Genomic DNA, 16325 nt, shown 5'->3' with positions numbered 1-16325 from the left:
GCTGACTTGCCGCCATTCTTATTAACCAGCTAAGCACAACCACCTCTGTCCAGCAAACCAAAAACTTAAGCCCTCATCATGTCTCATGCTCCAAAGAAGTTAATATTTACAGGGAACACTTTACACTTACCTGTTTCCTTGTGCGTGTTTTCCCTGTTCTCAGCTTAATATAGCGGGCAATCAGCTCATTTCGGCCTGGAACAGAGAAAAAATGCACATACAAGTTCAGAAAGCTATGACGCCAGGGGAAAATGGCCAATGGACTTATCTATCTGTAGAGATGAGCAGTGGGGCAATACTCCGTCACTACTTTTTATCTTAGAAAGATACTCATTAGTTCACATGGTAAAGGTCTGAGTTTTAGAAGCAGAACTTTGGGCTGCAAATTCTATTTCCCAGCTTGCATCTGTATGGCTTAAAATCACCAATAAAAAGGACAATCATATGCTTTGCTTAATAATTACATTACCACGGTGTGCAGAAGCCGTAAACATGGATCAAGATTGCCAGTACAAAGAAGAAAATGGAAAGCCGCTCACCCTAAAACATTCAGGAAGGCAAGACCAAAGATCCAGATAATAACAGGGCAGTCAGCCTCACCTCAGTCCTGGGAGGTGATGGAGCATGTAATCCTGGATCCCACTTCCAGATACATAAGGACAAGCAGATGATGAGAAGTAGTCCACGCAGGCTTACAAATGGGAGATCATACTTAACCAGTCTGGTAGTTTCTATAGAGAGGCGACTAGCTTAGTGGATGAGCACAGACGGAGCTATGTATACTGTGACACCAGTAAGGCTTCTGTCTCTGTCTCCCATAACATCCTCATAGGCAACCCGACAAAGTATGGGTGAGATAGGTGGACGAGGAAGCGGACTGAAAACTGGCTGAAGGGATGGGGTCCTGTTTGACAACGAGCTGACAAGGAACGAGCCAGCAATACACCCTCCTGGCAAAGAAGGCCAGCAGCACCCCAGGCTGCATTAGGAGGAGTGTTGCCAGCAGGTCACGGGAGGTGATCCTCCACCTCTACTCAGCACTGCTGTGGCAACATCTAGAGTGCTGCATCCAGTTCTGGGCTCCTCAGCACTAGAAAGATGCGGATATCCTGGAGTGCCCCCAGCAAAAGGTCCACGAGAGGGATAAAGGGACTGGAGAATCTTTCATATGAGGAGAGTCTGAGAGAGCTGTGACTGTTCAGCACAGAGAAGACGGTGGAACTTTTAGTCAATGCATATAAATACCTGACGGGAGAAGGCAATGAAGAAGAGGGAGCCAGACTCCTCTCAGTAGTACCCAGTGATAGGACAAGAAACAACGGGCACAAACTAACACATGAAATTCCATCTGAAAACAAGAAGAAGAAGAAAAAAAAATAAAAAAGAAAAGAAAAAAAAGGAAACCCCAACTTTTTTACTGTAAGGGTGGTCAAACGCTGGCACAGACTGCTCAGAGAGGCTGCAGAGATGTCCATCCTCCATCCTTGGAGGACACTCAAAACCTGACTGGACACAACCCTGTGCAACCTGCTGGAGTTGATACTGCTTCAGCAGTAGGGCCAACCTAAATAAGCCTGTCATTCTGTGAACCTAGAAAATAAATGACAATGGGGAAGTACATGGAAACAGTTCCACAGAATTTATCTGTGTGACATGATACAGTGAATTAAAAGTGCTTTCAGGCTCTTGCAGGCAGCCCAAAAAAAGCAGCATTCTTCAGAAGAGATATAGGGAAGGAAGCTTAGCTTTGTGGAAGTTGAGGGGAGCTCCCATCAACAGGAAGGTGGGGCACTGGCTGGGAGAGGTGATGGAATTCAATTATGGGGCAAGCATACATTGCAGGCACTGGAGGCAGGTTTTACATCTTGATTTTAAGAGATGACACAGTAAGATTATGCCCTCCAGGGCCAAGGGAAATGAAGACGAATCACTTCAGGTTCAATGTGAGAGGAGAGGCCAGCAAAGAGGTGCAAAGAAAAGATGGTCACAGTGACAGATGAGGGAAATTGTATTAACAGCAACAAGAATGAAACGGCTAAAGAAATGTGAAGCTACAGGGTCACCGGTACAGAATTGAGAATTGCTTAGAATGAGAGCAGGAAACTGCAGAAGACTCAGGTGCAGGATTTAAAAAACAGGAGAAGCAGGGACGGCCAAGCCACTGACAACTTCAGCAGTGAACAGGAGAAGCAAGCTTAGACTCAGTTCACAGCTGGCACCACAGAACTGTCTGAGCACGGGCACCAAGACATGAGGAGACCATGCAGGTTCCATACACTGGCTCCTATGTATCAAGTCTAAGCAGACACACAGAATTTCATTCTCTTCCTGGAGATGGAGAAATAAGGAGTAGAAACAGAAAAGCAGCAGCTACACATCTGAACTCTAGGTTGATTCAAGGCAGAAAACATGACAGAAAGAGCAGGCTCTGCAAAATAATACATTTGTGGTTACCACACTAGTAGCAACACTATACTTCAATAAAAAGTTGGGAGTGGGAAGTGCAAGTCTGTGTGACATCTTATATGGCTGCAAATGTTTGATTAATTATGATGAAGCAGGAATAAACTGGAAATCAAAGCCACAGCTCTTGTGAAGTTTATTTATAACAAAATTATAAAACCTCAATATTTTCTATGGAAAGTTTATGGGTTGAATGGAGAACTTGTACGTTAGGACATCACAGACAACCAAAAAGCAAGGAGTGAAAACACATGCAATATTCCAGTAGTTTAATATTCCATGAAAAAGTTGTCACTTGTTTTTATTTAAACCCTTGTTTAACTCAACCTTGGGAAAAAAAAAATAATGCAAGGGAAGACTCTATGCTTGAGATTGACCACCCAACCCTTTAGAGAAGGGCTGGCAAAGCTTCCAATTCCATCTGTTTCTGAAACAGAAGAATGTAAATGTCCATGACTGCATTTAGGCCGTGTTCATGAAACATAACCAAAGCACACATCGGGACATAAAAGCATTTTACATCTACAGTTCTGAGTCTTTTCCTAATGGTGTCATGACAGAAGCTCTCCTTATTCCCCTCGGAGAAGAATCAGGTCTGTAGCTGGGAAAACAGCTCCAGCTCCTCTATGCGCAAATCAGGAACCACTTCTGTGCCAGAAACACAATGCCCAGCATGTAACCACTGACCTCTTCAGTTCCCACAGGTTCAGCATTAGCATGGTGACATGCCCAGGAGAGTCTGATGGGAGCAGATGCTGTTACGCTACTTTCCACCTGGCTGCTTTTCCAACCAATGTAACCACTTTTTACAAAGCTGAGACCAACTACTAGTGACACATACCCACAGTACCATTTTCTAGTGCCAAGAATAATATTTACGGCTTTTCAAAGCCTCCATCTGTTGGACATGGATCTAAGTTGAAAGGTAAGAACCAACTGAAGCGATTCTTCTTGCACAGATGCCGGCATGTATGCAACTTCAGGACAGTTTGCCACATGTCAGAAGTGGGAAATGCGCAGAACAAAACAAGGTGCTCAAACCCTCGATTCTCAACCAGATATAATAAATGTTATGGTGCAAATTTAGCTTTGTTATGTTTCCACGAAAGTCAAGAAATTATAGAGACTAAGCAGTCTGAGAGATCACTATTCTGCTTCAGCAGCAGAGGGCTGCAGGGGTAAGCTGTGTGAGAGGATGCCAAGAACAGCCCCATGCCAGGCACAGTCAATTCCAACCATCTCCAAAATGGATGAAAACAACAATCCATCAAAACCTCAACCAGAGGAGCACAAGCTACCTTTGCTCAAACGTATTTTGGAAAGGGCAATAGCCACTACCAGCAGGAGACACGTGAGGAGACACACACAAAAGGAACCACAAAAAGGACACATGAGAATGCACAGAAGGAGAAACGCAAAATATGTGAAAAGACACATTTGGAGAAAAGAAAGGAGGAAAGAAGACAGACACATGGTAGGGGACATTGTTGCAGATGTGGCTAGAAAAGTTCTCTTGGGAAGAAGTGCTCCGAGGCAGGAGTATACTTCGAGGCAACTGCAACTCATGGAAGACCCATGCCAGAGCAGGGACAACTCTGAAAGGACTGCAGCCCACTGAGAATCTATGTAGATGCAGAGGAGCAGCAAGAAGCAAGCAGCATCAGAGGGAAAAAATAATTAAAAGGATTGGCAGACAGAAACCTTTACACAGTGACCCCAATCTCCTGCATCACCCAGTACCTCAAAGGAATTATGAGGACTGAGTGTATATGACAGTATATGAGTGTCTATGAGAGAATAAACCAAGGGAAGCTGAGACTAGGAAGCGGGGAGGAGAGGCAGTAAACTGTAGTCAAGCCTAAGAAAGTGGGAGATATTTTCCTAAGTGTGTGTTTAACTGTCTGTCTTTGACAACATCAGCCAAAATTACAAAGCTCTTTCAGGCCACATACTTCACTGGAGAAGTCCAAGGTGGGGGAAACTGTTGTACAAATTGCACATATTAGAAGCTGGTATAGAATGCTCTAGAGAAAGCATTCAAATGTGGATCCTCAAAATTTCTAGTTTTAGAATTCACTTCCCACTTGCCACCACCTCTCATATAGCCTTCCTCTTCCAGAAGCGTGTCCCCACAGAGCCAGGGAAAAACAGAAAAGTGGCAGGGTATATTAAGCTAATAAAGATACTGGCAGCAAAAAAAAACCCAACCCAGATCACTCTACAAAGACATTAGCATCACAGGGATTACTAAATATAGAACTATGCAAATTGCCAAGCCCAGTAAACTGCAGCAAGCACGTATTAAATTACCATGAATCAAAACTGCAAGAGAAGCAAGTCCTAAATGTCTTCTGTTTTTCTTATCAGAAGTTAGATGTAAGCAGGTATTATGCGGCTGGAAGCCCGTAGGTTCACAGTCTCGGGAAAGCACTTTCTTTGTTTCACAACCCTGGCTGCAGGGTCAGCACAAACGAGCACCCCTCCCTTGGCTGGGACAGGCAGAGCTGTCACAAACCGTCAGATGGTTCATTTTTTAGAGCCATGTAAAGTGTCCCTTAGTAACCTGATCATATGTTGTGTTCTTAGAATAACTCCCGCTGGGGCCTGCCACGGTCACCAGAACCTGCCAACAGTTGTGTCTCCTCTGTCGAAACTGCGCATTGGGTTTCATGAAGCTCTAGCCAACATACCAACTGCAGCACAGCACCTCTACCCTCCCTGTAGCCTTCCCCTTGGACGCATGGCTTGAAAAAAGGAGTAAAGACAGATTCTTTTATGTCCTTTACCTCTCGCTCCTAACAAATTCTCAAGGACATCAATTTAGCTCCCACTCTGTCTTACACTAAATTGCAGAATTTGCATTCAGTAAGTTATCCAGGGAGGTGTTGCTAAGAGAAGTGAGTAAAGAGGCTCTACACCTGTAAGCCCTTCAATGTAAGAGGAGAGAACCGTCTGCCTGTAAGGAAGGGAATAAAAAAAATCCAAGGAAAATCTCACAGCCATAGAAATATTTCCCAGTCCTCAAAGCCTCATGCTAGCTTTCTGCTAGTAATGATATATTACTGCTTACAGAAGAGGCAGATAAAGCACACACCCCTGTTGCCAAAGAAAGCAGAAGAGCCAAAAGCTTCTCTTCTGTGATAGGCAAGAGCAAAGAACTCAATGACTTCTGCAAAATCCTTCCAGTGGGAAACTGCATGAAAATATCTGCTTCTTGGTAGCAGGTATCTTTTCTGTACCAAAAGCAAACACTACCTATGAAGTGCAACAAAGATAAGAGAACCACAGAAGCAACTATAGGGCTGTATCCAGTGAAAGGTTAATCAAAGCAAGGTCAAGGAAGCCATCTCAACTATGATTTCAATCTCTTTGTGTCACTTAACTATAGCTCCTGGGAAACGGCTGCCTATGGCTGCCTCCTGAACTTGCTAAGCACTTAGTTTAACTGTCGATTACAGTCAACATACACATAATGAACTGTGTGCATCAGACAGCATGACAAATAAATCTAGACATAAGAGGGAATTTAAGGACACCTCAGCTGTCCACCAAACGTCAATGTTTCTCTACGCATATGAAGCAAAACTAACCACCGAGCCAGTCGTACCAGAATGACACTTAAGGCAAAAGCAGTGTGTTATGTTTGCATTTGCATGTGGGACTAACTGGCACTGGGGTCCGCACTGAGCCATACCTCCCTTTCCATCTCTCCTTCCACTGCTTGCTCCTCCCAGCTACACTAAAAGCCATCCTGGGCAGCACTGTTTCCAGAAACAGGGCCGCATATGTCAAAAAATACATTTTTGTCTTTCCGACGGCTAATCCCATCTTCTCATCAAGATGCACGGACACTCAACTCTTACTGGTATAATTGTTAACACTGTTTTTAATGCTATCTTTATTACACTTTCCCTTCATCACAAGCCATTCTTTCTCATCAAAGTCTTGGTGAGAATATTCTGTTAGCTTTCCAGTTTCCCAGCCCAGCTTTTTCAAGGCAAGAGAAAATGTAGTACATGACCTTTCCTTCCCTGGTGTGGGCTCCCTTCACCCCTTCCTATCTTCCTTGACTTTTGGCAATCGACAATGTCACATCTTTCTTGGTTATTTGGCATGCTTGCTTTCAACCTTACAACCTCTTTTACAGGAAAACTTGTTTATGAAGTTTTAGACTTTGGCCTCTCCCCCCCTCTTTCTGAGCTCTGCCTTGGTATACAACTTACGTAATACAGTGACTGTTCAGCAACCAGAATCTTTCAAGGGCTCAATCCTTCCCTCCCTCTGTTTCAGCTCCTACTTTTACTGTTAATTCCCCTACCAGAGCTGAGGCTGTCCCCAAAGTCAAGAAAAATTCTGCAATAACCATCTCCCTACTCATCTCTATCTTTCCACCTCTCCTTGGGAACCTCCACCCTCACTCCCCCACCGTTAATCTCTAACTGTTGTTTACTCTTTACTGGTCCTCAGTCTTTGCTGGTACCTACGAACTAAACATAGTGAGCCATAACGTAGCACGATGACTTGGTTTTCCCATTTATCTGGACTGCAACTGTGGCAAATCCTTGTGGGAAGCAGCCCCAACAGCAGTGGACAATCTCCAGAGCAACATGTCTATTTTTAGTTAGGAGCTGGAGACAACTCTTTAAATGATATATTACTAATGGCAAGTTCACTCCGATCAAGCTCCTTTTGAGCTCTTTTTAATAACCTGCATTTTTATTCCCAATTTCTAGACTGAATCCAGAGAACTGTATTTAGGAGGCAATAAAAGAACTTAATACACCGCTATGACCATCATACTGGGATCACTTCACATGAAAGAGACCACAGAAGACCATACTGCATTTTAGTGCACTGGCCCATCCTATAACGACATCTCTCCCCACACCAATGCAGAACTTCAGTGCTTAATGGTCAGGTTTGAGCTCCCATAGCACAGTCACATGTACCGAAGAACTTTATCTTCAGCTGTGAGAAGTTTCCTCGCTCTGATGATTCATTCCATGCTTGAATTTTCTCAGTATTAACCTTCTACAAGAAGATTCCCTGAGCTCAGGCAGTCCCAACAATAAGGGGATTTTGAGATGAAGACTCAAAGCGAGCTGAGCCAGTACTTCTGAAAAATGTCAAAACAATCAGATCCCTGAAAACATGATACTGAAGTGATCAGCACCGCCATATCAGCTCTTCTCCGACACACCTGTTCTCATCATTTGACAGTGCACGTGCTGAGCTTTTTCCTCTTCTGAAATGACAAAGAAGTTGAAACTGTATTTGCTGGACAGAATATGCCAACCAAGCACATCCTGTGGGGCAATGGCAGTCGGGTGATCAGTCTGTCTGAGATCATAAAGCTCAGTTGTCTCATCTACAAACTGGCCTAAATGCTGAAACCTCACCTTGCATAAAAGGCCTTTTGCTGGGTAGGTTAGTGTTTACTCCACTCCTTTGCCACTGTATAACCTAAATTCACAGCTAGAAACACATGAAGTGTTATCCCCATTTAGAAACTGCTGTTTCTTGATGTCCAGCTGAAGACGCTTCATGCAAGCTGCATGACTGAGGGATAACAATTACAGAACCTGCAGGTTTGGGGAAGCTTCTTACTGGTTTCAATCAAGGAGTTACATCAACAAATTCTTCATCAACAAAACAACCTGAAGCAGTTCCCCTCTCCTCAGCTGGTCATTCCTCCTCCTGCAATATTCCATCAACTCCTGTGTGCAGCTGTACCAATTAAACAGCTGGAAGAAGGGGGAGGACGGACTGACACACACCCCACTAATTACCAAAGATTCAAAAACAAGCCCCCCCCCCCCCCCCCCGCCCCACTTGGATTTTCTTGGTGGTTTTGTTTTGTTTTTCCCAATCAGCCTATTTTTAATTGGATTAGTGAACTAGTTAATTGGCCACATTAACCACTGCATTGGCACAACAGAGGGAACAGACAAAGAATCAGGGCAGAAGTTCTTAAACCAGTTTTGCCACCAGAGAAACTGTAGCCTGGAACCATACTCCACCTAACTCACACACACTGACTGCAAAGCAAATGGGCAAGGCTCTTCCTGTGCTTGCATCATTTGTCTAAAGGCTAGACAGAGTTAAAGTACTTCTTAATTACTGCCCCAAAGTTATATGGAGTTATTCCCTGTAAAGATGAGCTTTTACTAAGGTAAAACAATACAATCAACTTAATGGGAAGCTCCAGGCTACGCAGCTCTTCACCACCTCTCATCCTTTAACACAGTTTTTCAGTGCATAAATCGAATGTTCTCATCAGCTGTGTTTCCCCACACACCTCAAGCTATAGAAATTTAAGATAATCCATCAGATAAAGTAGTCCTCCATCTACACATTAGGGGCTGCAACAGGAACAGAGCTGGGACTTGTTCCGGTGCTTCCCAGAGTAAGGCTGATGAGAATCTTACAGAAATTGTTTAGATTCAGTTTGGCTTGGAAATCCCACAAACACACCAAAGCAGCTGCATATAGTAATATGAGTCCATCACATGCCAGGGAGTGTATCAGCTAACCCCCAAACAGCCAGTAACAATCCTACATGGAAAGGCATGTCAAGCCAACAGCTTTCAGTCTCTCAGGTCACCTGAGAATCACAATGTTATACAGGCACAAACATCCTTCACTCACCAAGGCCCAGGTTCAGGAAAACACGTTGAGGGTAGCACTGAAACTAATGCTGAACTGTAACAACATCCTCCAGTTCCCATGAGTTCAAGTTCTACATTACAGACCCAGACATCTGCTAAATTCTTCCTTAGGTCAATAAATGTCTTGTCTGCTTGTTTCAATAACTTCCAATAGCTGCAGGGTATTGGAAGCAACTAAAAGCAACCCTCCATAGCGCTCCAGTGATATTGCCTCAAAGGGCAGCAAGAACTTCGGCACCTCTCCTCCCCCCCATTTCGTGGTCCCTTGCAGATTTCTGCCCCGAGTGCTAACCTTGTGCACGTGCCCAGATGACAGGTTGACCGAGTACCCAAAGCTTCAGCTATCACAGAAACAGGAGCTAAAAGGGGTCTATGAGCTCCATGCAGCCACTCGCTGCGTGACCAGCATGGAAACATGCTGTTGCTGTTCTCAAGGCCATGGTCTGGCTTAGTCCTGTGAGGAGTTGTGACAGCTTCACTGGACACGTGAGACTATACCAGGACCGGGTCCCGGCCAACTGACTGAAAATTATGCAGCAGCTTCAAGGAAAGCAAAAGAATCCAGAGACCGTTCTTGCATTAGATGAACAAACAAATACTGACTTGGTAAGTGGGATGGCTGCCACTTCACCCATCTTCAGTTTTCGCCATCATGATATAGAGCACATTGTCCGCGGTTTCTTTAAACCATCAAGTTATAGCTTCAGCTTAAATGAATGGCTGGCTACTGCCAAAAAGCAGTTGCCTTTTTCCCCTAAACCCCTCTCACCGGGATGTTCTGCAGGTCAGTTCAGCTCTCTAATCCTGCAGGAGTCTGTCCAGCTCATTTTGCCAGAGCAGTTTCCTATCAGCTTAGCAAGCTAAAATGGATCAGCAAGGGAGATTACTGGAAACTGAAGTTAACTTAAAGAGTGGGAACACAAAACTGGGAGCGGAGCAGGGGAGCAAAGAAATGGGAGTGTCAGCTCTCTCTTTTCTTCTGCAGAAAACTGTCAGGTCACCTCAATGTTCCGAACTCCAGCCTAAGCTCCCGAAAAGGGATTTGGGATTACTGTACAGATCACATGAGAGGAAAGAAGAGTGATTTTAAGACATTTTACATGCAAAAGTTTTAACGAAAACAGTGTCGTTTCCTGTTCAAAAAGCTAGAGACAGAGCAAGACCATGCCTGTGCACGCAGTGAGCCTCCGAGAGTCTGAAGGAGTACCCAGAAGATGGGTCACAAGTTCAAGGTGACAGCAATGAGGAACAGCTGCTGGCTATGCACCCTTCAGCAGCAGGTGTACCCAGGCCCCAGAGGTTTCAGTCAGCTCTGCCAGTGACCAACAGACTTACAAGACCATCTGTCTGGGCACAAACTGCACACAGCCTTCCCAGTTTTGCTGCCCAAATCTTCACCATGCACAGACAATACAGGGCTTGTTATGGATTAGCTAATGAGCAACTGTTGAAACCAATAGACAGTCCTAGTTCTCCTGTGCTCATTATCTGGATTCGACATGAATGAGAATACTGCCTCTTCTTTTAGCTGTAACATTGTCTTTTTCTGATTAAGCAGCTTTCCTTCACTTTGGGGAGCCCCTTAAGGCACTAGAACCTGGAAAGGATTTGTCGTCTTTTACCGGTTTTGCTTAACAGCTGTATAGGGATACTTTATTAAGTTTTGTTAAGTTCTATTTCATACATGCCCTCCAGCAAGATGGCATGCCTTTGAAAGATGCTTTAACAGAGAGTTCATGTGATAGGATTTGCTTACGTGCACTGCAGAAATAAGGAAGTTCCTTTTTTCCTACGCTAGGTCTCCGCATTATCTGCTATTGACACTATCAGCTCCCTCTATGTGCACCTCCCTGCCTGAGAAACGCTATCACCCTTCTCTACCCAAAGCCTGACTAATCACCACAAAATGAATTCTGAGAAAGCACTCCTAGTATTTATCTTGAAGTTTGCTCTTCCTGTTTCAGACCTGAAAAACAGCCTCTATATCCATCAGTCTCACAAACTTACTCACGTCACAAAATACAGACAGTATAAATGATAATACTAACAATTTGGAAAAAAACCTACAGATATTTACAGTGGAAAGCCGTAGTAGGTCACCACCTAATGTCCGCTGTTCTCTGTTTTTTGTGTAAAATCATAGTACCTCTAATCTCGAATCCACCTCTCATTCACAGAACACAAACATACACAGGCGCACACACGTGCCATTCCTTGGGACTAGTTTCACAAACACATTCCTTATCATTTTATCTGGTACAATTTTAAAAGCCCCCAACAACAGCATTTCCATTCTGAATTCCCCACAGGAGCGAGAGCCCTCAGCACTGAACACCATGCTGTCGTGGAGCTTCTACTGATATCCATCCTATATTCCTTCTTTCTGTCCCATTAATCCTAGTCATGCTCACATGTTCCACATAAAATCCCTCTCCCTCCTAAATGTTAACACCCTTCAAATATTTTTAGACTGTTATTATGTGTCCCCCCACCCTCCACCTTTCAGTCATCGCTTACCCAAGCTATGTATATTTAGCTACTTTAATCTTTCCTCCTAAATCAGTCCCTTCAACTCCCAGAGCTCAATGTTAAGCCTGGTAAGCTTGTTGCTCTTCTGAGCTCACTCCATGTTTTTGAGATCTTTCTGGTAATGTGTTCACAAGAACCTGTCCAGAAAAGCGGTTTATATGCACTTGTTTTAAAGCAAACACAAATCTGAGCCAGCGGACATTATTAATTTTCATTTTCCATGTCTGATTTTGTTCCAGGTTTTGAATTCAATCTGAAATTTTAAATATAAACAAACGTTTTGTATATTTAAGAGCAGATTAGCAGCTGGAAATATTTGGATCCAATTGTGAAAGAACATGGTGTTTTTAAAAATTTAAAAAGCCACCAAAGCTTTTTCAGTAAACTTTTCAGAAAACAACTGGAAATGTATAAAGTTATCCAGAAGCACAGCAGAAGCAAAACAATTAATTGCTGCAAGAGAAAAGGCTGACAAATTATACTGAAAGTCTCTCAGGTATAAGGCAGACGAGTGGATGCAGCTACAAAGCATAAAGCTGGCTTACTAAACTAGAAATCAATTAAACTGGCCGTGTTATTTACAATGAAAAAAAAAATCAGAACAAGTGATTTGTTGACAATATACCACTACAGATCAACTCTATCTTGAAGAATTACTAAACATTTGAAATTTAGAAATGAAAAAGCCAGAGGAAGGCCAAAGGGGTAATGCAATGTTGCTAATGAAGTTACTTGAAAATGATGAAAGTTCTGTGGCTGCAGACATACATATACAGTAAGAAAAACAATCCTACAGAACACACTTTGTTTTAAGCCCAGATTTAAGCTAAAAATCAAAAGGGAAGGAAAAAGTTATGTGCTCTTGCTTGAAACAACAAAGCCCCCCCAAAAGTAGTCACAATTATTTTGGTAATGTGTAATACACAGTAAAACTGCCGATATATTTCTGTTCAGTACTAAGCATGTTAAGAAAAGATGCCACAGCCAGTACTCTAGTAACTGCAAAAGCAAGCAGTTTCTTGGTTGGCTGGCATTTCAAAAGTGGTAAATTCCTCAATATTCAGGAAATACCTGGAACTCATGGAAAAATATTTCTTTTTATGTTTGCATGGAGAAAACACCTGTTAAACTGACATAGAGTTTAACATGAAAAACGCTAAATTTGGGTTACAAAGGAGATAGAAGGAAAAACTTTACAAACTCCACAAGTTTAACTTGCTGCAAATGTCTCCAGAAATCTGGCTTCATCTAGTCAACAGCAAAGAACTAAAACCAGACAAAAGCAAAGCTGAAAGCTGACTCAGTGAAACAAAACCTTGTTATTGAGCAACTCCAAAAACATTGCACCTACCACCAGGAAAAGAGGAGGAGGGAAGAGTCTACATGCTGACCGACTGTCCATGAAGCTAAGTTTTACCTGTCTTCTAGTGTTTAAAACAGGAGATTGAATTTTGTTACCAAAACTGTGGGATAAAGGGCTGTTCTACAGTTCAGTAGGTCCCAATAATGGAAGTGATAGGAACTGCAGAAGTATCTCTCTGAGGGATATCACAGCTGAAACCCAAATTTTGCAGTTACCTGGGACATCCAGTTCAGCGTCTACTGAGCACCTTCTCAGTGTGTTCCAATTGCTTTGACAGAAACATCATCAGGTGAGATACTAAAGTAGATCTAGAAGAAAGCCTTTGAAGACTGACACCTTGAAGATTTTCATATTTGTAATAGCTGCCATGCTCCTCCCTCCCCTCAAGGAGAAGTGTTTATGAACTGGGACAGGCAATGTATGTTTTGTGCTGCTTCGGTTTTATTTGCTTTTCAGTTCCACCTTTTGTGACTTTTTCAGGTCAGGGAAAAGACTAACTGATAATATATCCCTTTGAGATGAAGGCAATATCCTGCAAATTTAGCTAACAAATGTAGTCACTTCAGAACAGGGTTGGGAAGGCCCACCTGTGACATGGTCCTCGGCATCCAACGGACCTTCTATGCCAGCTTCACGCAAGCTTGTTGCAAGCTCAAGTCTTTGCAGTTCACTGCCTGCTCCAGGTTTTAACCAGTAAGGAGGTTAGCTACCCTTCTTCTAGCCTTCAGCCTGTGAGCTTTGGACATCTTTAAGTGAGTTCCTTTCAGCCCTCTCAGAGCTTTGACTCCCCAGCGGATGGCACCAGGCTGGGAGGTAGATGGCTGCCCCTGGCTGCCTGGCCCCCCATGCTCAGCACAGACACGGCTGAGCTGGTTGTAAAAGTGCTCTTGAACTACTGCCTGCTACAGAGCAGCAGTCACCGACAGCCCCTGCGTCCAGCTCCTCTTGCAAAACGGTGCTCCAAGGCAGGTGTTTGTGCAGCAGAAGGGAACCCTGGGCAGCTGAGGCTCTAAGTAGCTCACTTCTTCAAAGCTCTCACACCATCACTTATAAACCAAGGCTCCAGCAGCGTTTTGTCAAAATAAGTATGGCTTTGCTAGTTACTGTTTTTTCTCTGTCCTCAGCAGCACTGGGAGACCTGCTCTTTTAGCATCTCCACGCAAATCACACAAAGGTACTAAGCTTTCTCCCTCTCCTTTCTCTAACCCAGTACTGAAGATGACAGGAGATACTGACTCCAAGTACAAATGCTACAGATACTATTTCTCCCATGGAAAAACATAGCTGGAAAATGTTAAGAGCCAGATTTGTAACACTGTACCCTCATAGTATTCCAGCAGGCAACACTTATAAAATTATCCTGAATGACCTCAGTGGTGCCAGAAGGCACCAGTAAGTTTAGGGTGCCCCGGACTGGCTGCTTCTAATGTCAATGCAATGATTAGGAGAAGAGATAGCATCAGTCAAGACAGATTTTTGTGCTTAAGCAGGTGGTAAGCAGAGATGGCTGGAGAGGACAATGAGGGAGCAGTGCTGTGGTATGAACATATTCAGTCAGGATGCTGCCTCCAGTAATGGAACACATCTAGGCGGGAAAAAGATAATGAAAGAAAAGAAGGCAGCAAAGGCATCAAGACACAGATCATCACGATGTACAGAGAAGAGCTTGGCAGACTTTCAGGTGAAGTAGGAACCATGTCGACTCAGCAACTGTGTCATCCAGAGAGCTGTAAGCAGCAAGCTGACTCTGAAGAGGCTCAGGAACATGAACCCATGTGTAGGCTGAAACACATGTTTTTTGTGCAATTTTAAATGTATTCAAACAAAAGAGCGCAAGTTCTTCTTATTAGCTTGGTGCCCTTTAGCTCAATTCAACATGTTTGCTGGTAAAAGCTGCTAACTTTAAACTGGAAACAGGGTGCCTCATAACAGGTGAGAATTATATAAATTGCACATAGAAGACATCCTGGAACATCATGCCCAAAAGTAGTACCACATGAGCCACTCCAACAGTGAAATGGTTGCACTTTTGTCAAAGGACAAGGGCACGAACAGGTCTCCTAACACTTTGCTGCTTGGTTCAATGAGTTCTGTGCAAGCTGGTCACAGGACAGCTAAACAACCATCCCTCGGAGGCAGGGAGAGCTCCGCACCGAGCCTGTCCTGTTCCGTGAGCTGGCTCGTAATCGGTGAAGATGAAATCAGGGACTATATTTATTCTCCCTGCCCAGTCATATCTTTCTATAGATCCCAGGCTGTGTCCCGCTTCCTTGGCGTGGATCCTGGGGACTAGTAAGCAAAGGAGGGCATAAATCAGTGCCTCGGGTTCTGTCAGGAGCACACTGAACCAACCATCCACGCTGGGAACAGGTGCGCTGAAGGCAAGCAGGGACACTGTCCCATTTGGAGGAGTGGGGGAGGGATTGCAGAAAACTTGTTCATTTCTTCTCCGAGCCTCGCCTAAACTTTTCACCCTGCAAGGGAGTTATTTACCTTCTGCAGTTCACCAGCCCAGTTAACTAGACTTTCTACTAAACACCAGTCCATGCTAGGTCAGGCCCCAGCTAAGTCTAGTTGGTTTCTGTAGTCCCTTCACTTTCACTTTTGCTCTCTTACTTCTTTTCTGGTCCATTTCACTCTCTGCTCTGACACATTCACTCCAAAGCTGAAGTATTTCAGGGACTGTGCAGAATGACTAGTAAATGAAGGCAGTCTTTAAACACAACCGTAATTTTTCATCATCAATTTTAAAAGTTACCTGTCATGAAAACTAGCGCAGACTGACAGTGGCAGGGAGCATGTCACTAATCTATGCTTAATAACCACGGGGTGGATTTTCAAGTAATATTTTAATAACATTTTACGCCAGCACAGCTTCTGAAAGCAGCAGTCCCACCCTCACCTCAGCCGTGGCTGCTCATTTCCACTCTCATTATCCCTTCCCTAAACACCAGCACAAGCAGCTGTGCAGCGAAAGAAACCAGGGGACACACTCAGATTAAAGTTCACTTTTTTCCCCCCCTTCTGGCTCGGTGTTAGTTTTAAGGAGCATCAGTTCCCTGGCCGGCTCCACAGCACAACCACAAAAATATTTGTGCCAGCTCAGAACAGGAACTGATGTCTGAATAAGAATACTGACACTTGCTGAGCCTCAGGGTGATCAGCCCTACTCAATATACATTGCTCTGTACAGATGCAATGATATGTATACCCAGTAAAACTATGTATTGGAGATAAGGCTGTGTAAAGACGACCCCACCCATGCCCACACACAGTGAGAGCAATCGATTCCCAGCTCAGGG

The 16325-nt window shown here is 43.9% G+C and overlaps 1 protein-coding gene across 6 annotated transcripts in view; it reads right to left on the bottom strand.

Moving 5' to 3' along the window:
* The window catches only part of TEAD4 (TEA domain transcription factor 4), a 57296-nt gene that overhangs the window by 25169 nt on the left and 15802 nt on the right, over positions 1 to 16325 (bottom strand). For all 6 annotated transcript variants that reach the window (XM_055808586.1, XM_055808588.1, XM_055808590.1 and 3 more), the window contains one exon: positions 131 to 195. In XM_055808586.1, coding sequence (XP_055664561.1) covers positions 131 to 195 — 65 coding nt within the window. The remainder of the gene's footprint in view (positions 1 to 130; positions 196 to 16325) is intronic.

Source organism: Falco peregrinus, chromosome 6, assembly GCF_023634155.1.
Source record: "Falco peregrinus isolate bFalPer1 chromosome 6, bFalPer1.pri, whole genome shotgun sequence".
NCBI classification, from domain to species: Eukaryota; Metazoa; Chordata; class Aves; order Falconiformes; family Falconidae; genus Falco; species Falco peregrinus.
This window is presented reverse-complemented; position numbering and strand designations above follow the sequence as displayed.